The following is a 21,648-nucleotide window of genomic DNA, read 5'->3' as shown; positions in this document are numbered from 1 at the left end:
CCCATAAACCCTCCCTACCAGAGCAACTTTCTGAAACACAAGTCTGATTAAGTCCCTCTCCCTAAAATCCTTCAGTGGCCTCCCTGGAGTTAGGATAAAACAGCCTTGCCCAGCCCCCATACCCAGCAAATGAATCCAAACAGATTCCCAGAATGTATACAGCTTTCTCATGCTCTGTGACTACACAGATGCTGTTCCACCTGGAAGGCCTTTCCCTCTCAGTTTGGCTAGCAGGTCTCTAGTTATTCTTCCAGACCCAGTTCAAAGGTCACTTTTGCCAGAGGTTTTAAGGAAATGGGCTCTCCTTCTCTTTGTGCCACCTTCGAACCAGACCCAGGGCCCCACGGTATTATCCTGTCAATGCCGACCAGCCAAAGACTTCGGGGAGGTTTACTGACTGGTGGCAAGAAGTCAGAGGGCGCACCATGGGGGAACCGTAGGGGTCTCCTCCAAGAAGGGTCAGGAAAGACTCAGGGCAGAATTTGTACTTGCCTTAGGTGCTTGAGGAAGTGCAAGGAAGTGGGGTTGTACTTTTTACTGGATACTATTAGGAAGCAGGATCGATTTTTGGTGGCATATTTTCTTTTCTAAAAGGGGGACAGAGCAGGGGGAGGGTGGGGCTGTGACTGACAAATCCGTGACTGTCATTTGTATTAGCCAGGAGAGTAGGGCTATTTGTATTTTTGTGCTTTGCACAGGGACCTTAATTTTGTCTGTAGCTAGACAAGGTTTTGAGCTGGTTTTGATCTCTGTCTCACTATACCAGCGTCACAGAGCGGCGTTTTCTGACATGGGTGGACAGCTCCTGACTGGCTGGGCTCCCTTTCCTCTCTCAGCCCTCCGCTGTGAGATCAGCTTCTTCTAACCTGTGGGGACCACAGCTACGGACAGGGCCAGGTGCAAGGTAAACACCCATCCCTGGTAGGTAGACAATGAGTGGACAGTAGGCAGCTGTCCCACGTAACTTTTCTCTGGCTTTGGCTTTGCCACCAGCCAGCCACATCTCCCTGGTGTGCAAAATGGGAAGAAGGATGATAATCACAAAGCCAGACAGGTGCTTTGCCTACATCGGTCACTTTTTTTTTTTTTTTTGACATTTAAGAACTTTATTAACGGGTGCTTGCCGTTTGTTGACTTTTTTGAAAAAATCAAGTTGTAAACTTTTATTACAAATTAAAAATGAGGTTCTTAAAAATCTCAACTTGACCAGATATGAAACAATTTAAAAACCTTTAAAGGTGTATTGAGAAAAACCAGGCTTTTTTTTTTTTTTTCTTAAAAAACACGTTTGTCATTACCAAAAAGAGACGTCCTTAGGTAAAAATAATAAAAACCCCATGCTGCATAGATAATGCAGATAGTTCTTTTTATCTGGTCAATGGGCAAAAAGCAAGCACTTAAGGTCTTCAGCTCCAATCTTTTGTTCATTTCTTATTGCTGGAATTTCATCTTCATTTCTTCATGTTGGATGACTAAACCGGATGATGGTAGAGATGGTAAGCCGGCATTTACTCAGCCCCGCCCTGCTCAGCCTCGGGAGCGGACCAATTCTCAGCTGGTGGATCGGCTGCTTTTGTCTCTTTGCCATCTTGTGGTTTAGGCTTTTCTGGGCATCTGCGTCGGTAGTTGAAGTTTCGGCGGTACCGACGTTGAGGTGGCTGCTGACCCTGGGTCTCATCTCCTTGATTTTCCTTATCTTCTTCGTTGCCATCCTCCCTAGGTTGTCTTTGGCGAGGAGGACCCCTGCGGAATCGTGGTCTATAACCCCGATACATATTCTGTCTCACTGGTCTACCTTGTTCTCCTGCACCCTGGTTGCCAGCACCTTCCATCACTTCTCCCTGCACAGGAGGGTTGGAAGACTGTGGTCGACGCCCATAGGGTCTCCGCATGTAGTAAGGTGGGAAGCGTCGCCTGCGGTAGGGCCGGCGCTGTCGGGCCTGGCCTTCGGGAGCACTTTACGATCCCTCGTTCTTTTCCCCACTCTCACTATTCTGGTAATTTTGCTGGTAACTGCGTGGAGGACCCCTGCGACGTGGATAGCGTCTATAATGGTTACGGTCTGCTGCGTATTTACTGCCTTGCACTGGAACTCCACCAGGGCCTGTCACATTTGCTGCCTCCGCACCCTTTTCTCCTTCAACAACATCAAACTCCACAGTCTCTCCATCTCCTCCACTGCGAAGGTACTTCCTGGGGTTATTCTTCTTTGTGGCAGTCTGCTGTACAAATACATCTTCCTTGGTGTCATTGCTGTTGATGAAACCATTTCCGTTTCTTACATTGAACCATTTTACTGTTCCCAAAACCTTCGTTGCGATGACCTTCTTGTCCCCGCCCGCAGGCGCCGCCAATGTGAGGCCACCGGGGTCGCCGCTCCCTGCGGGGCGGCTGCTGGGTCTTGGCCTCGCTGCTCCTGGTTGCGGTGATGGTGACTGGGGCTGGCTGCGGCAGCTGCGGCTCCTCCAGGGGTGTGATGGTAACTAGGCCGGCGGCGGCGGTGGGGCTGCTCAGGGCTCTCTGGGGTCCTACATCGGTCACTTTTTCTGTCTCTGGACAACTGCCCCGGGTCGGTTCTGCAGTGGCGGGGCATTGTGGGAACGCTCTTTCACTGACTTTGGCCCAGGGGTGCTCACCTTCCAGCGTTTCCTGGGAAGCTTGCCACAGTCCTGACAACTCGGGCCCTCTGTCAGAGCCCCTGGCCAGTTGGTTGGGGAGCCACTGAGTACCTGTATGGTTCTACAGATAATCTGGGTGATCGCGAAGTCCGGCCGGACTTCTAGAGTGTAAGTCTGTCCTTGGTCTCCCTACCCCCAAGAGGTGAGGCTCCCCATCCCAGATCTCACTGTCCACGCTCTTCTCCAAACACCACCCACCAGATTGCTATCTACGTGACCGAAGACCATAGGGGTCAATGTCAAAGTGTAGTGCACTCTGCGGAAAAGCCAGAAACATTTTTAAATCCTCCGACAGCTCCTTGCACCTCTAAGGCACAAACACACTGAAAGCTCAGCTCACACACCCACACTGAAGCAGTCCTCAGCTACAAACTTGCAAGTGTTACTCCTTTCAAGCTTCTCTCCAGTTTCTGACTGCGCTTTCAGATGGGATCTGATGCGGGGAACAAAGGCAAAAGAACAAAAAATTAGGTTTCCTTCCAACTTACAGCCCATTGACAAGTCCCTGGAACAGGCAGAGTAACCTTCCTCTAGAAACTGCCTCCGTGTTAATCTTTGCTAAGGGCAAAAGGCAATCTTAGCTTAACATTCTCCTGACCTCCAGGATCTTGTAATTCTCCTTTAACACACAAAAAATCCTTTAGAAAATTCCTTTATCTCTACCCCCTCCCCCAAGATTTTTCTTAGCAACCATCCTCCAAGCATGTGGACCACTGATATGCATCTGAAGGGTCTCATGACTAGGGTTTTACTAGACAGGAATAAGTATCCTTTTCCTAACAACAGCTTGTCCCTCAAGGTCCTGGAAATCTTGCTTCCAAATTCCTAAGAGACTTAAGCTCTCCCTAACCTCCTCTCAACTTGAAAGTACATAATGGGCACAGCTCTTTCTACCCAGGGAGTCCTGTCCCCATGCTTTAATGAAACCAGCTTTTTGCACCAAAGATGTCTCAAGACTTCTTTCGTGACCATTCGCTCCCAAACCCCAACATTTCCTACATCAGTATCTATATCTATATTTTATCTATAATCCATCCCTATGTACATGTATGTGTAAAATATACATATAGTCTGTATACATACACATACTTACATATAATTTATATATATACTTGTATATAGATTTTATAATATATATTCAGATTTTATTTGATACAGGTTGTTAAATAACAAATATTCAATCTAGTAAAGATATACTTGGTTTTACTAATCAATTCATGAATCGGGCAGCATCCCATCCAGCAGGCAGAGGGAAACTCCACTGCAGGAAAGGAAAGGTTTTTCAAGAAAGAGAATGGAAAAGGGACACTATAAGCAAAGAATGCGTTATTTTAGACAAGTTTGCCCTCCTAAGGGGAACAGGAAAGTGTCTATCTGTCAATTTCCTAGTGCCAACCAGGAAATTCCAGGTTAGCGGGTTCAAGATTACCTTGAGGAGGTAGAGGGAGAAAACTACAGTTAGATTAGGTATTAAGTCCTGATTTCCTGATGTGAGGCTCTTAACACAAATGACTCCATTTAGGGCCCGGGGTTGTCTTTTTAACCGTGTCTGTCTAACTGCTGGAGAGCTTGTCTGATCAGGATGATCCCCTGCCCCCTGTCATCGCTCAGAACTGGGACTCTGACTGTCCATTCTTTGTTCAGCCTACTGTGTGCTGGGCTCTGAGCCTGAAGGAGCAGGGTTTGTCCTGGTCACTGATCAGCTCTGCTGGGGAAGTCACTGTGACTGGGGCGGGGGAGACTTTCCTCTCTTCCAGCTTTGCGGGGCCTGGAGCCAGCTTCAGATCTTTGCAGGAAGGCAAAGGAGCAGCTCCCAGGAACCAGATTGTTCCAGCTGGGGTTCCTGGGAACTAGGCTCTGAGAGGAGATTAAGGCAAGAAGATTGATCAAGGGATTATTCTTCGGGTGGACAGCAGGGGCAAGTGGAGGGGGGCTTCCCATCCACCAGTCACTGGGTACAGCTGCAAGAAAGGGGCACACACTGGGCACAGCAATCCCTTAAGGGGCCTGACAGCCTAGAGGGTACCTCCTCCTTTCTGGCAAGTGCGTCATCGGACCCTCTTTGAACTGTCCCAGCCTCCCACCACCTCCAGACGAATGCCTTTCTCCCTTCTGCTCCACTCCAGCCTTAGCCAGGAATCCAAATCCTGAGCTTCCAAACCAGCAGAGATGAGAGCAGGAAGTGAACTGGGGAAGGAAGGGTATAGGGGCCAGATCCTGGGGCATCTGGTCTCTGCCTTCCAGACACCCCTCATCTCAGCATACTATCCAAATCCTGGAGGAGGAAAGGAACTTGGAAGTTACCTCTGCATTTGCCAAATGCCCAGGGCACCATTCAAAGGACATTAGACCTAGAGACACGTCCACACAGGCTGAAGCCAAATTCAAATCCAGGCCCTCCATTGACTTGGGGGCCTCAGACTAAAAGCAAAAACAACCAGGCAGGTAAGATCAGTAATGAAAACCTGAATTGTCATGAGAAGAATGTATACAAACATCTTGCTGGGGGAGGAGGTGACTTCCCCCTCAACATGAGAGGATTGTCCTCTGGCTTTTTATTTAAAAAATTTCTCCCAGGGGCTCCTGGGTGGCTCAGTGGATTAAGCCGCTGCCTTCGGCTCAGGTCATGATCTCAGGGTCCTGGGATCGAGTCCCACATCGGGCTCTCTGCTCCGCAAGGAGCCTGCTTCCTCCTCTCTCTCTGCCTGCCTCTCTGCCTACTTGTGATCTCTCTGTCAAATGAATAAATAAAATCTTAAAAAAAAAAAAAAAAAATTTCTCCCATAGGGGCGCCTGGGTGGCTCAGTGGGTTAAGCCGCTTCCTTCGGCTCGGGTCATGATCCCAGGATCCTGGGATCGAGCCCCGCGTCTGGCTCTCTGCTCAGCGGGGAGCCTGCTTCCCTCTCTCTCTCTGCCTGCCTCTCTGCCTACTTGTGATCTCTCTCTCTGTCAAATAAATAAATAAAAATCTTTTAAAAAAAAAAAATTTCCCTGGGACCCCAGGAGGAAAATATCATTTTCAAAATATTCATAAAAACTGATGTGATGTGGTAAGTAGGTTTTAAAAACTTTGTTTTGGTTTTTATACGTACAAAGACATGCAAAACTTAATCGAATGTTTAAAGAGAAACCATAGGACCAAAGTGGCATCACTTCGGTTAAGACCCTAAGTCAGTCAACCAAGATTTAGTGCCCAACCCAACTGCAGCTTCAAAAGCCCCAGAAACATAACCTTTAACAGGTCAATCAGCGAGTTCCCCAATCAGCTCTAGGAAATCTATGAATAGATCCCATCCATTCCCCTTAGAATGATGACCTTGCCTAAAACAATGGATTCTTTGCTAAGAATCTTCTCTATTTTTTAGAAAGAATTTATTTATTTATTTGAGAGAGAGTGAGAGTGTGTGTGCGCACAAGCAGGCGAGCAGGGTAGAGGGAGAAGCAGCCTCCCTGCTGAGCAGGGAGCACGATTTGGGGCTCAATCCCAGGATTCTGGGATCATGACTTGATCCGAAGACAGACATTTAACAACTGAGCCACGAAGCCATCCCTATATAGCAATTTTTTAAAAGATTTTGTTTACTTATTTGACAGACAGAGATCACACGTAGGCAAAGAGGCAGGCAGAGAGAGAGAGGAGGAAGCAGGCTTTCCACTGAGCAGAGAACCCGATGCGGGGCTCAATCCTGGGACCCCGGGATCATGACCCGAGCTGAAGGCAGAGGCTTTAACCCACTGAGCCATCCAGGCGCCCCTATAGCAATTTTTTTAAAAGGCCGTATCTTTGTACCTGTCATGTGTATATATGCAGAAGAGATAAAGTTCAAGTGTGTGGTGCTCATAGACCCAGTTTTTGCTATAATTAATAATTATAAGCTTTAATTAACATCAGTCACAGAAATGTTCACTGTTTGAATTTCCAGAAGGTGACTGCCTGCTCTGGCCTTCAGCCCTTCTCTCTCCGGGGCCTCTCTGACATGTCCCAGCCCTCGTCCACCCCTGTCCAGTCTGCCCTACTCTCCTACTTCCTGATTACTGGACACCCTAGATGCCAGCCCCAATAAGAGGATTCAAAGCACAGGATCCAGCCTTTAGAGAATCCCCTTGAGTCCACTGTCTGGGCCTTGCTGGCCTCTGGTGGCCAGAAGCAGAATTATCACATTATCGCACATTAAAAATGACAAGCCTGGGAGCTGGCTCAATCTGGAAGTATCTGAGGCTGAGAACAGGCCTACTCACCCACCAACCCATCCCGAGGGTATAATCAGAGTAACCTTCTAGCATGTCAATTTCTAAAATGCACGGATTGCCCCATTGACACCAGCTCTGGGAATCACAGATAATATCTCCTTCCCAAAATGTTATTTCCTCTAGTTCTAAGTCAAAGACACAAGAGGAACATTCTCAATTATCCTCGTGTTAAGTGAAACCCACAGGAAAGTAATCAGCCAAATCCGGAATGTGGGGATCTGGGATGGGGAGCTCTCCTGCTACACCAGGGAAGACTGACTTCATGCAGAAGCCAGAGTTGAAAATTCCAAGGGAAATCTGGTAGATTCCCACAGCCTTCCTGGGATTCCAGACAGCTCTGGGAGCCAGGAAGAATGCACCACACCAGAACATTCAAAGCGGCTATAAATGGGGTAAACTTGAAAGCATTCTCCATGCTGCATCCAACTGCGTCAAGACAGGTGGAAACCTCATTGGCACGAGGAGCTTACCAGAACTTCACACCTGCATTTATGCAACAGTTAGCTCCTGCTTCTCGATAGTGCCTCCTAGAAAATCAGTGTTTCAAATGATATTCCAGTCAACCTGGCCTTAGGGAAGACAGTGTACGTGCCCAGGGCTACACCCTCTCGGGAAAGACCAGAGAAAGAACGTTGAGCTCTGAGTTTCTGGCTGAACTTAAGGCAGAAAGAAGTAAATTCTCCGAATTGCAAGAGCAGCGTCTATCCCATACATACAACAGGAAAGGCAGAAATCTAACTGGCCGAGGGGCTTATGCACAAACTTGGACTCATCGCTGACTCCTGCTGAACCAGGGAAGATCCTAGGTAGGCATGTTAAGGGGCAAAAAGAAGAGGAAAAAATCAGAGATTGAGCAGGGTGGGACTGGGGAATGCGAGGGTTGGGCTGACTTCTCAGAATCAGTCTGACCAAGCTACTGAACAGATAAATTTCAAATGGAATCATCCTATAGAAGCAGAAATGCTTTTGGCAAAATCCAACCACATTTCACGATGAAACTCAACCAACTCTTGGATCAAATAAAGACATGCTTTGAAAATGGAGCTCTTTGGGGGTGCCTGGGTGGCTCAGTGGGTTAAGCCTCTCCCTTCGGCTCAGGTCATGATCTCAGCATCTTGGGATCGAGTCTTGATTCGGGCTCTCTGCTCAGCAGAGAGCCTGCTTCCCCCACCCTCTCTGCCTGCCTCTCTGCCTACTTGTGATTTCTCTGTGTGTCAAATAAATAAATAAAATCTTTTTTTAAAGAAAGAAAGAAAGAAAGAAAGGAAAATGGAGCTCTTTGGCAAAACCTGTACCAGAATGGTGACCATGTTCTGGGTATGGGACTTCTGGGGAGCTCCAAACCCTTTCCGCCCCTTCCAGTGATGGCTAGGCTGCTTGTTTTTACACCTGTCACCATCGCAAGGCTGCTGATGTTCAAAGCTACCGATATTCAAGGCTACCATGGAGTTCGGAGGGAGAGATGGTATCAGGAAAAAATAAAAATGCTATAAATCTCACTGCTTTTACTGAGATTCCGCTGTTGTGCTTGTATAAACGCCTCTTAGAAGGCTGCAAGCCTTAAGAGTTCCGAAGAAGTAGATTTTGCTCATTTTGGGCGGTGTTCTCATTGCTAGCCTGGAGGGATGGTTTTCAAAGATTCTTGCCCCTTTCTTCTGTAGTGCTTGCTCCCATTCATCCAATCTCCATAGCGCCCCCAAGAGACGAATTATCTAGCCCTGGCTATTGTTCAGGAAATAGAAGCTCAGAGAGGGTCTGATCTTACTTAAGGAGACATACCTCCAGAGAACCTGAACTTGGATTTGAACCTCAGTGTGCCTGTCTGATTTCAGTGTTGTGCTTGTCCCGACCTCCCTCCCGCTGCCTCACTTCCCACAAGGTGCACTCCGTCGCCCTTTCACTCAGCCCGTAGTTCCCTCCTCTCTGCCAGCTGTTCAATCCATGGGTTTATTTAGAAACTCGCCCGTGGGAGGATTGCTCATCTCTGAATGTGGTGCATGAGAAGACTGCTTGAGGAATGCTTTAAGCACCAGCAGATGCTGGTTCTGCTCTAAGATCGAAAGGAGGAAGGGAACCTCTTCTTCATGGGATTGGCATCGTCAGGTCAGTTAGCTGGAGGATTCCTGAAGTGATGAGAGAAGGTCCCGAGCATCTTTCCTGCTCTACCTGCCGTCAGGAACGTCAGCTCATGCCGTCCCCAGGTGAGCTGGGACATGAGGGTGTGCTTCTGAGTCACACACAGGTCAGCTCTCAGGTGCCAATCCAGCCTACTACTCCCCAGCTACACTCGCCTGTGGTTCTCGGTGCCACCCAGAGAGGAGAGCAGTGGGACCAAAACGGGGTGAGTGGGCAGCAGTCCTCAGCTCCAGCCCATTATGGGCACCACGAATGGAGGCCAGAGTTTAGTTCTTCAGGCACTAAGTTCCAAGTTTCTAGGTAATCCGAGCTCAGAGTGAACAAGACAGACAGAAACCCTCCCTTCCTGAAGGATTATGTTGTAGTCAGAAGGGGGTGTTTTGTAGTCCCCTGGAAAGTGATAAGTCCTATGTAGAAATATAAAGCAAGGAAAGGGATAAAGAATGTGAGAAAGTGTGGAGGTTACCTTTTTTTTTTTAGATTTTTTTGTTTATTTGACGGAGAGAGAGTGATCACAAGTAGGCAGAGAGGCAGGCAGAGAGAGAGGAGGAAGCAGGCTCCCTGCTGAGCAGAGAGCCCAATGCGGGGCTCATTCCCAGGACCCTGGGATCATGACCTGAGCCAAAGACAGAGGCTTAATCTGCTGAGCCACCCAGGTGCCCCAAGGTTACCATTTAAAAAAAAAAAAAAAGATTTTATTTATTCATTTGAGAGAAGAGAGAGAGCTCTAGTAGGGCTGGAGGGGGAGGGGAGGGGCAGAAGGAGGCACAGACTCCCCACTGAGCAGGACCCTGAGACCAGGACCTGAACCAAAGGCAGACGCTTTGGAGGTTACCATTTTTAAAAGGGTTATCCAGGTGTTCAAACCATATGTCTTCTGGCCAAGAAATTACATTAAGGGGAAGGAAGCTTGACAATGGGCTCATGCCCTTGGAATTCACCATTCCTCTCATGTATGATGTTACCCACATAGATGGTAGAATGGCTTCCCGAAGGCTTAGCCAGCTAAGAGGCCACACCCTGTGGGGTTGAGATGTCATTCTGCAACATTCAGGACATGCCATCAACTGGCAGTAGAGATGGTGGTGTTTCCTTGCAGATTACAACGAGTAATCCACCGAAAAATTTTTTGGTTTCCATCCCCACAGCACTGGGTTCACCGGATTTTGAGATTCTAGTAGCAAAAGGACCCCTATTACTTCAGGGAACAGAGTCATGGTTCTGGTAAATTGGAAATGGAGTCTACCCTGCCCACTCCCCACCGCCCACCATTTGGAATTCTTCATTGGCTGAACCAATGGAGAGAGAAGTTATTTTCCTGGATGAAATAATAGATTTTGATGAGCAAGGGGAAACTGGGTGGCTTTTCAAAATGAAGTCAAGGACGGTGTCTAGAACCCAGGGGATTTATTTGGACACCTTCCTACACTCCTTTGTTCAAAAATAATAGTCCACAGGAAATTGTGCCAACTGATAAAGACAGAACCACTAAAGACATTGCTTCTGTGCTACACCTTGACTTAAGAGATTGGAGGTGGGCTCTATGGGCAGCCACATAGGTATATTTATACATTTTCATATATTTATTTATATATTTATATTATATTATATATAATTATTAATATAATATAATATAAATATCATATAATATACAGTATAAATATATATTTGCATATATTTATATATGTATATACATATACTCTATATTTACATACACTTACATGTATGCCCATATACATATGTATATGCCCAACCACTAACATCAAGACACAGGACATGTCCCACACTCCAGTGGGCTTCCTCCTCCCCACTCCCAATCAATCCCCCACCAGAAGGAACCACGACTCTGCCTGTTTTTGACTTCATATAGATGGACTCATACAGTATTGTGTTCTTTTGTATCTTTTCACTCTTCTCACTCAGTATTATACCTGTGAGATTCATTCATGTGTGTGTGGCCTTTTAATTGCTCTGTAGTATTCTTTTGTATGAACGTATCACAATTTGCTTATTCATTCTGTCATAGATGAATGTTTCGGTTATTTGAAAAAATATTATGAAAAAGCAGCTAGGGGTGTTCCTATACATGTCTTTTGGGGGAAATATACATAATCACTATTGAGGATATATTTAGAAGTGAAATGGCTGAGTCATAGGGAATATGTATATTTAACTTGAGTAGGTACTGTCCATTTCCAAAATGATTCTATTTCTTAAAAGATTTTATATTTAAGTAACTTGCAGTTTCTACACCCAGTGTGGGGCTCAAACTAAGAACACTGAGTTCCAGTCACACAACCTATCGAATGAGCCAGTTGGGCGCCCTGATTCTAAGAATTTAGACTTGTACTCAGAGTGTATGAAAGTAAGTTCCAGTTGCTCCAAAGTTATTGTCTACACTTTGTGTTGTCAACTATCTTTTTAAAAAATTTTTTAAAAGATTTTATTTATTTATTTGACAGAGAGAGATACACCAAGAAAGGGAACACAAGCAGGGGCAGAGGGAGAGGAGGAGGGAAAAGCAGGCTCCCCACCAAACAGGAAGCACCCTGCAGGGCTCCATCCCAGGATCCTGGGATCACGACCTGAATGTAAGGCAGATGCTTAATGACTGAGCCCCTCCCCCCCGGGGGGCCATGTCAATTATCTTAATTTTAGCCAATAGAGGATGTCAAAAGTTCAGAATAAAAAATTACAACCAGGGGTGCTCCGTCGTTAAGCGTCTGGTTTCGGCTCAGGTCATGATCCCAGGGTCCTGGGATCAAGCCCCACATTGGGCTCCGTGCTTGGGGGGAAGCCTGCTGTGTTCCTTCTCTTACTGTGTATCTCTCTGCTAAATAAATAAATAAAACCTTTTTAAAAAAAGAAAATCAACAAATCACTGAAGTAGTAATTAGAAAAATTTATTGTGTACACAACAGTTTGCAAACGAGGAGCACTCAAACCAAAACATGGAAGGAGGCTCAGAGGTATATCATTTTTTTAAGAGATTTTACTTATTTATTTGACAGACAGAGATCACAAGTAGGCAGAGAGGCAAGTGGGGGGGGTGCGGGGGTGGGGAGCAGACTCCCTGCTGAGCAGAGAGCCCAATGCAGGGCTCAATCCCAGGACCCTGAGATCACAACCTGAGCCAAAGGCAGAGGCTTAACCCACTGAGCCACCCAGGCGCCCCTCAGAGGTATATCATTATACAGCAGCTTCTGCAATGACTATTCACTCTTCACAGTGACTGGTTACGGTATTAGAATTTTCTCAAATGCTAGAGAATTGGTTAGCAGTTATCACATATCAATTTGGGGGAACTACTTTGTTTCGCTTATGATTTTCAGAGACACCATCAAGAAGTGACCCAGGATGAGTTAGCCTTGCCTGTCTTGCAAAATAAGCTAAATTAAACTTTGCTTGTCTGACTAAACTGGTTTTGTCTACTCAGAGTATTTTCAAATCTGGTCTCTGTTTCTTCCTTTTTTTTTTTAAAAGATTTTGTTTATTAGAGAGAGAGAGAAAGAAAGAAAAGATGAGGAGGTGGGAGGGGCAGAGGGAGAAGCAGACTCCCGAAGAGCAGGGACCTGAGGTGGGACTCAATTCCAGGACCCTGAGATCATGCATGACCTGAGCTGAAGGCAGATGTTTAACCAACTGAGCCACCCAGGTGCCCTTGGCTAGTCTTTGTTTCTATTTGATTTTACCAGGTAGATGCATGCAGTATCTCATTTGCTTTTAATTTGCATTTCCTTGATGAATATTAATGATGATCACCTTCTCAAGGGCTCATTCGCCATTTTGCTATTTTGTGAAGTGCCTGCGCTCAAGTATTTTGCCCAGTAAAAAAAAAAAAAAAATGAGTTGGTATTTTCCTTACTGATTTGCAGAAATTCTTTGAACATTCTGGAAAGACATTCTTTATCAAAACTCATTTTGCAAACATATGTATTGCAAGTATATGTACCACATTCTGAGGCCTGCCTTCTCAACGTCTCTTGATAGCCTATTGGTAAGCAGTTGTGCTTAATTTTGAAGATTAATGTTTTATATTGTGGTTAGTACTTTTAAAAGTACTTGCTTAGAAAACTTTATTTACCCCAAGGTCATGAAGACATTCTCCCATGTTTTCTTCCGGAGGGCTTACTGTTTTACCTCTCACATTTATGTCTACAATCCATCTCAAACTAGTTTTTGAGTTTGGCGTGAGATAGGAGAGTCAGCACCTTTTATAGAAAAGACCCTTCTTTCCTCAACGATTTTCAGGGCACTCTTGACTCTGTGGCTAGAATTAACTTCCTACCCACAAATTTGATTGTGCCGTTCTCCTGCCTAAGTATTTTCAGTGGCAGCCATTGTTCTTAGGATAATGTTCAGTCTCTTGCTTAATGTAGCTTAACAACACCCAGCTTGGTTCAGCCAGCTCCAATTTCACAAGTCAAATCTGTCTCGTGTTCGCCGTCCCATCCGAGCTCAGACACACTGAGCAGAGCATTCCCAGGACACACTCTCATCTGCGGCCCTTTGCAATACAGAATGCTTCCATCTCCTCGGACTGGTTACCTACGATTCAAATTTCAGGTCTCCCCTCCTTCAGGAAGCCTTCTCTGACTGCACGGTCCTTACCCTTTAAGTCTAGGTTGAGTGACCTCATTATGAGTTCTCTTGTACCCCGACTTGTAATTGTGTTTAATTACAAGTAATCTGTAATTTCTCTAAGGGCAAGAAGGCCCATTTAGTTTACACGGAAGGTACTTCCTAAATATTATTTAATGGATGAATATATATAAGGAGGACTCCTCCGCATGGGCCTTGAGGAAAGGGGTTTCTGTTCTCGGATCCAGCACTCAGCAAAGAGGTTACTCTTTCTGAGCTTCAGTTTTCAAATCTTTAAAATGGGAATGCAACGTTCTCTAAGTAGGGTTGCTGTAAGCATCAAATATGATGCTGTACATAAATATTTAGCGCGACTGGCACACGGCGGGCCCTTTTAATATTGATAATGTGATGGAGTATACCGAGCACCTAGTCTTTTCCATGCGCATGCGCCGCCCTGGGTCTGCCAGCAAGCCCGGCCGGCGCGTCCCCATGCGTGCGCGCGTTCGACCAGAACCCCAGGCCCCGGCCAGAGGTGAAGGGGCGGGACCTCCGCAGTACGCCTGCGCCGTGGGGAGGCCGTGCGCCGAGGAGGCGGGGCCGCGCAGGCGCGCAGGGTGCCCCGGCTCCGGAGCATAAACAAGAGCGGGCACGGGATGAGGCGGCGGTTGATCCCCGGGCAGCCAGCTGCGGCCAGCGAGGCGGCGAGCGGGGCCCGGCGCCGACCCTGAGCGCACCCGACACGCCCTCCCGCGCGCGAGCCTCGGGCCGGGCCCGCCCGCCGCGCGCCCACCATGAACCTGGCGAGTCAGAGCGGCGAGGCCGGCGCCGGCCAGCTGCTCTTCGCCAACTTCAACCAGGACAACACGTAAGGCCGGGCGGGCATCGGGGGGCCGGGGCCGGGAGCAGAGGCCTGGGGTCGGGATGGGCGGGAGCCTGGGCCCTGGGCTGGAGCGGGTGGGACCCCGACCCCGAGGCTGGGGCCGGACCCGGACCCGGACCCGAGATCGAGCCTTGGAGGTTCGGCGTGGAGGCCGGCGAGGGCGGGGGCGCCTCTGGGGGCGGGCCTGGAAAGTGGAAGGAGGGGCGCTCAGCTCGGGGACCCTCCGCGAGCTGCGCTGGAGCTGCGATCTCTGGGCGGGGAAAGTGATGGAGATGGGGAGGTGTTGCACCCACCCACCGAGAGGTTGCTTTACCCTGTGGGACCTCCCTTCTCACAAAGTTGGGGCACAACTTTGTGGCTTGACCTGTTGTCTCAGACGCTTCCGGAGCGGTGAGAGTGCGTTTCTTCCTGTATTCCTCCTCCCCTTCTTCGTCAGCCCTCTTCCTCCACTCTTTCCCTTCAGGCCCTTCTCCTAGTCGCCTCATCATCTTAGGGCCTCTTTCCCTCTTTGTTTTCTTTGACTTCTTGTCTCGCTGTTCTTTTTTTAAGTGACTTTGATGTCCTGCCCGAGCAAGAAACAGATTTAGCAATAACACTGGCCTCTGATCTGGGAAGAAACTGAGCCAAGAGGGACATCTTGGGGATGTCCCAAGGGGAAGAGCGGCCACTGATGCCCACCCATGGTTTGGAACGGTGTTTGTCCAAACCCACGTGGGTTTGAGGCTGATTCTTCCGAGGCTGTGTGGGTGACCTGTGAGGATAGTTAATAGATGAAGTTTCTGAAGAAGGAAGGAGGAGTTGTGGAACTGGAAGGGAGGAGAGCCATCTTGGGAAGTGAGTAAGAGGAAGTGATGTAAGTGAGGAGGAATGGGTCATTGGCTTCATAGTAAGTAGTTGATTGAGTTGTTACTGGCTGAATGGTATCAGCAAAGTAGAAAAAAAATTTTTTTTTAATGAAAAGTTCATTGTGGAAGGGCAAGCAGCAGGTGCTCAGCAGCATCTCCCCAGAATTGGGAGGTTAGTGCAGAGGGTCCGGCAGGGGGATCCCACCCAGGGTTGGAAGGAAGCCGATCTCCTTCTGGGTCTACAGATGAGGAACCTGAAGTTCACAAAGGTCCAGAGCTGTACCTGGATCTTCATTTGGCCAATAGTGGAGTGGGGGATGGGACTGACTTCTTTTCCAGTGATCTTTCCACTTTGCCCCACTGTCTTTTCTACCTAAAAGGTAGGAGTTTGAGGACAGTGAATTTAGAAATCATACTGTAGCAATCTTTGAAGATTATAACTGCCAGATATATAAGCATACTGTGTGACCAAAAACCAGTACAACAGAAACATCTTGGACAACCTGTTGCGCATGGTTGTAATTGCGATAAACTATATTATATTCATCCAAGAAGCGAATAGAGCATTTCAAGCCATCTGTGATTTGGTTTTTCAGCCCTTAGTATTTTGAGATCGGTAAGAAGTGGTAGCTTCGTGGTTGTTTTTATGTCTTGTATAAATTAGTGCATTTCCAAAATATTTTCTACCTTTTTTTTTTTTTCAGGTTTTCACTACCCATTATTTATTTGAAAGTAAATATGAGAGTGTGTTCTCTTTGGCTCTCATTTCAAATGGGCTACAAATCCCATATATAATATGGGATATTATATTAGTTATAATATAATATATTTTTAGTTATAATATAATAATATTATATTATATTAATAGACTGTATCAATCTGGCTTGAAATTAGACATTTTCACACTTGAAAATCATGTGCTTCCCCACTCCTCAGTGGGTCCTGAAGTTCAAGAGATTTCTGTGTCCTAATTTGGACTTGCCAGAGACCTTAATACAGTATGAACATAAATTGTTAAGGGTAAGTGAGGATTATACTAGAAATTTATCAGTTAAAATGACTGTAATTTGTCTTAAAGAAACACACAAGTTCTGGAGGAAAGGCTGCACGATTTACCCCTTTGCCTCCCTTACTTATCCATCTCCAGAAACTATAGAGGACCACAGTGTCACTTAAATGAAAATGTCTAGGACTGAAGTCCTCCACCGGACCCCACTCAGCTTGTGGGAAGCCCGTAGTTTGGCGACATCTGTTTTAAACAACACTCCAAAAGGGGCAGACGAAAGAAAGGGACTTGGTTTTCCAAGTTTTCCGTTTGTAGCATTGATGTTGTTAGTGTCCAGAAAAATTATAGAGACGCTTGTTTAAATGAGATTCTTCTAGGTTACAGAGATTATTGTGGGAAAGTCACTAGTCTCCACTTTCTCCTCATCAGCAAATTGAGAGGCTTGATTGTGCATGGATTTTAAGGATCTTTCAGCCTTAAAGTTTTAGGTCATTCTGCCTGCTGGGTAGAGAGTGTTGGAGGAAGGCAGGACAGTCACCCAGGAGGATATCGTCCAACAGCAGTGGCCCGTGGAGAGCAGACTAGTCAGCCGTTGGGACTTGGTGTGACCTGTGGGATGTGGAAGGTGCAGGGAAGTTAAGGTTACTCCCAAATCTCTAGTTTGGGTTTGGGGTGAACAGTGATTCCATTATGGGGGAAAGGTTAGAGGAAGATTCAATTTGGGGACAAAAGATGAATTCTGCTTTGGCTCCTGTGGTATTTTCAGGGCCTATCTCCATCTATCCAGGTGGAGATCCGGGGTGGAAATCCTGTGAGCTGAGGGAAGGGCCTGCTGCTCGACTAGCTTACTAGCTAGGGCCCCAGGTCAGCAGTTCAGGTGGTTTCCTTTTTATGGGCGTGGACGGATGCCGTGCAGCCCTTTAATCAAGTAAGAAGGTGACGGAAAGGGAAAGCTTTGCGGGACAATTATTGATAAGAAGGCAAAGAAAAGAAAAAAGGAGTTAAGAAAGAGATCTGATTCACACTTGAGGGTTTTGTTGTTGTTTTGTTCTGTTTTTAGTGGCAATCACTGTCTTTTAGATAGTGAACACTCAAGTTTAAATTTAGTGACAGACTTGCAGTTAAAGAGGGTGGGTCAGACACGAGCATTTATTTTGGCTCCCTCCCAAAACCCTACTACAAATGTCAACCAATAAATACCAAAAGATATTTTAAAAGGTTGAAACCGGTAAGGAAGGAGTCACTAGCAACAACATTTTGGCAGCTAACAGGTAGTGAAGGAACGAGGCTCCCAAATTGCTAGTGGGGAAAGCAGAGAGCCAGCCTAGTTTAAACTGCAGAATTCCCAGGCTCAGGACTGGCAGTCTAGGGAAGTTCCAGAAGTGGGATACAGGGTGTGGGATGAAAATACAGAGGATTGGCCCCAAGCATGTTCCAGAAGCACTCCCGCTCCCATCCTGGCAGAGGACTTGGACCTTGTCTCCAGGGTATATAATGGGGATCTCGATTTTGACAGCAGGCGCGTCTGAAGGCAGGGGTGTAGTAGCGAAGTAGGGGCTTGAGTAGATCTGTCCTTTTTTCTATTATAGTGAGCTGGGTTTTCCCTTTGTCAATAAAAGATCTCTCTCTCTCTCTCTCTCTCTCTCTCACACACACACACACAAACGTTTATTGGGGAATAAGATTATTTAAGAAGGAAATCTCAAGCTTCTCTGTTACTCTGCCTCTCCCATTAATATGTCTGCCATTGTATGGTCAGGCAAATCATGAGAAATTATTAAAAACAGGACCGTTCCCCAAAGAGGGATGTACGAACCTGATTGTTGGTGTTACCACCCTTTAAAAACATCTACCTTTATTGATAAAGTATGCATTCGTATTATAGCATATATGCATGTCAAAAAATAATTGAAATAACTGAAATATTTTTGGTTACATTTTTGGCTGATTGAGGTTTTGTAAACCGTACAATTAAAATTCTAGCTAAGGTGTTTAATATCCTAAATCAGCTTCAGAATATCTGTAAGAACATCTAAGTTCTGATGTTTGATCACCAAAGCCCAGCTTTGTTCTGTTTTTTAAAAAGATTTTATTTATTTATTTATTTGACACAGAGAGAGAGAGATCACAAGCAGGCAGAGAGGCAGCCAGAGGGAGAGGGGGAAGCAGGCTCCCCTCGGAGCAGAGAGCCCGATGCAGGGCTCGATCCCAGGACTCTGAGATCATGACCTGAGCCGAAGGCAAAGGCTTAACCCACTGAGCCACCCAGGCGTCCCCAAAGCCCAGTTTTGACAGATTCTGTTAGGAGCACAGCATCAAAATCCAGGTTCTCATTAACTAGTTAAAGCTCCTTAACTCTGCCCATGAAAGAATCCCTCTCTAAGCTTCTTTTATATATAAGGCCAATAAGCTTGGTGATTTGGTTCCTAAGTCTAAGAAATTAGAGTGGGAGAGGGGCTGTTAGTGTTGGGGGCAGGGCCACAAGGAAGTGACACCTGTCAGCAGAACAAAAGGTGGAAAATGTATTTAGAAACTCAGTACTACAGCCTGGCCATCTGAGGTCAGTACACAAAACCCTCAACTCCTTGCTGGCATCTGAGAGGATCACTGTATTGTAATACTAGGGTAGGTTAATGATGGGAGCCCCGGAAAATGTTAAGAATTTCCCATCCCATTGCAGTAGGAACACAGGAAAGCATATAGTACAAGAGTGACTTTTTCTCATTTTTTAATCAGAAATGGTGGGGGGGGTATTGGTGCTTAATAATAGCAACCATTAGTTATCTGGAAAACATTCTCCCAAACACCCAACTTCCCAAAAGTTGTACATTCCTGAGAGTTTGTCTTATTTTTTAGCTTTCCTAGGTATTCTATTTTTTTTATTGCCACCTTTATTGCTTTTCAAAATACTTACAGGTAACTGCCTAATCACTTCATTGATACAATTAATCCAGTACAGTGAAGTATTTTTTTCCCCCAAAAGCAGACTGGTAGAAGGAGTTTTGTTTCTCTTTATACATCTAGGATGTATAAACCCATTACAGCTTAAAAATTTAATAGTGCTTACAGCAGCTCCGTTCTTAGAATGTACTCTCCTCCTGCATATGGATGAAAGAGAGGTTGGAAATCTCAAGTTTTTAATAGGTGAAATGGCCATTAGAGGGGCCCTGGTTTTTCTCTTGGTGTGCAGATCCTCCTGGTCTCATCTTCTGCTTTGTCTCCTGCCTCCGCTTGTCTCCATGTCCTCCCAGACACTGAATTCACAGCAGTCCCAGTAGCTACTTCCTCACGTGTCCCACGCTTCCTACTTCCTTGGCTTATCTTCTGTGTCTCAAAGCTGTGCTTTCTTCTGTTTGTTTGTTTGTTTCCTGTGGTCAGTCACGTTCCAGCGGGTAGTAATCGTCTGAGGAGGAAAACCTTCATGGAGTGTCCCTCGGCTCCTGTGCTGGGGGCCGGGAGGGCCCGTGAGGTCCCTTGAAGCCTCTCAGCCAACTCCTGGGGGCTGGTGTCAGGTGTGAGTGGCTTCACCTTTTCGTCGTAGGTCAGCTGTGCAGTCTGCTGCCAGATTCTAAGTTAGCTCTTCGCTCCGTTTTATTTCCACCCCACTGCCCGGCCCGGGCGTAATAACACAGGTGGTCGAACTGCATTTGCTGGGCCTGGCTGAAGCCGAAGGGTGTCATCGTCCCCTGCGCTGTCCTTGTCTTTGCTTAAAGTTTGGGGTGTCAGCTTGTTTAGACTTTGGACTCGCACGTAGATGAGATCACCTGAGACACCCCACTCTGCTCAGAGGGGGTCATTGACTTAGGGCCGATTACTTCCATTAATTTGTCACATTTATGTTTAACGCTTTGTAGGCTGTAGACAAGAATACTGCCTGTTCTTCATTGACCTTCACCTTTCCCTGGCTGTGAGCCGGGTCGTCTTGCCCTGCCCCATTCCCCTTTCCCGCTCAGCCACCACTCACCTGCCGCAAACTATCTGAAATGATTGGTGCAGATTTTTGGTAGAGATGATGGTTGCTGGTTGGTAACTTGGAGCTAGTTCGTGCATTATCACTGTCTACATGTATCAGCTCTTATTTCTGATTTGGCTTTTTTGCAGGTCCCTAGCTGTTGGTAGTAAGTCCGGTTATAAATTTTTCTCCCTTTCTTCTGTGGATAAGCTGGAACAGATCTATGAATGCAGTAAGTGTTTGCTTTATTTTTCCCCCTTCTTAAAAAAAAAAAAAGACAAATGATACTTGAATTGGAATGCATTCTCAAATTCTGACACTGTGATTGAAGCCCCGAGACCCCTTGACCAGGACTCCTCTCGTCCCTCGATCCCCACGGATGGTACATGTCCTCCAAGGTCTGTGTGTGCGCGTACTTCCACGGGTACGCATAGAAACATTTGTTTTATGGGTGGTTTTTTTCTAACACATGATACCATTTTGTATGTATTATTCTGTCATTCCTCCCCACTTTAAATGCCATTGTGTAAACCATTTTGGTTTCTGTTCTAAAGGGCTTCCAGAAAGTGGAAAACCTCACAGCTGCCGTAGGAATGATTTATTTTCCTCTGTTGTCGTCTTCCGGCAGTCGGGTCACCCACATGTCAGAGGCGATACGGGACTGTGGAAGGGTCGTGTGAGCTTTGACTTCATGCTCAGTCACTCACTTGTGACTTTACATAGACTGCTTCATCTCAGACCTGAGTTTCTTTGGTTTTCGTTTGTGTGTGTCTGGGTAAGTCATGCTTGGAGATTGCATGGGAGGTACAGACCCCTCCTCCCCAGAGTGAATATGCTAGAAAGCTTGGGGGCTCTTCCTACATACATAACTTACTTCCTATGCACTTACGTAGTTACACACATGTAACATACACGTAAAGGTATACTTTTGTTTTTGTGTGCGGTTTCATTTTATAGATAGGAGTTTGTAATACGCTTTGTTCTTTATTTTTGTTTTTAAAAAAGTGACCTCTTTTAGATTGAGGTGATTGGATTTACGTGCAGATGTTGGAAATAATACAGATGCCTTACACCCTTCTCCCAGTTTCCCGCAGTGGTAGTGTTGTGTGAGAGCACAGGGTAGTGTCAACAGCCAGGAGAGCAACATTGACGGGACCCGTCGCTCCCATTCGGGTTTCCCCAGTTCTACTTGTACGCGCGTGAGTTTTTATAAGTTCTGTACGGTCTTAACGCCCTTGGAGGTTCCTGTTCTACCACAAGCAAGACTCTAGATGGTTCCGACACAGTGGGATCCTTCCTGCTGTCCTTCTATGACC

At 46.4% G+C, this 21,648-nt stretch overlaps 2 protein-coding genes across 2 annotated transcripts in view; one reads left to right on the top strand and one right to left on the bottom strand.

Annotated features, from left to right (window-relative positions):
- Positions 1-1,095: 1,095 nt before the first annotated feature.
- On the bottom strand, positions 1,096-14,442 carry LOC123934171 (Y-box-binding protein 1-like). The gene is given in 2 exon segments (XM_045994175.1): positions 1,096-2,416; positions 14,208-14,442. Coding segments are annotated over 2 exon segments (1,143 nt in total). The 3' UTR covers positions 1,096-1,508.
- WIPI2 (WD repeat domain, phosphoinositide interacting 2) overlaps positions 14,267-21,648 on the top strand; it is a 39,696-nt gene continuing 32,314 nt past the window's right edge. Inside the window, exons 1-2 of the mRNA XM_045993597.1 lie at positions 14,267-14,514; positions 20,482-20,564. Coding sequence (XP_045849553.1) covers positions 14,441-14,514; positions 20,482-20,564 — 157 coding nt within the window. The 5' untranslated portion in view covers positions 14,267-14,440. The remainder of the gene's footprint in view (positions 14,515-20,481; positions 20,565-21,648) is intronic.

Source organism: Meles meles, chromosome 21 (assembly GCF_922984935.1).
Source record: "Meles meles chromosome 21, mMelMel3.1 paternal haplotype, whole genome shotgun sequence".
Lineage (NCBI taxonomy): Eukaryota > Metazoa > Chordata > Mammalia > Carnivora > Mustelidae > Meles > Meles meles.
This window is presented reverse-complemented; position numbering and strand designations above follow the sequence as displayed.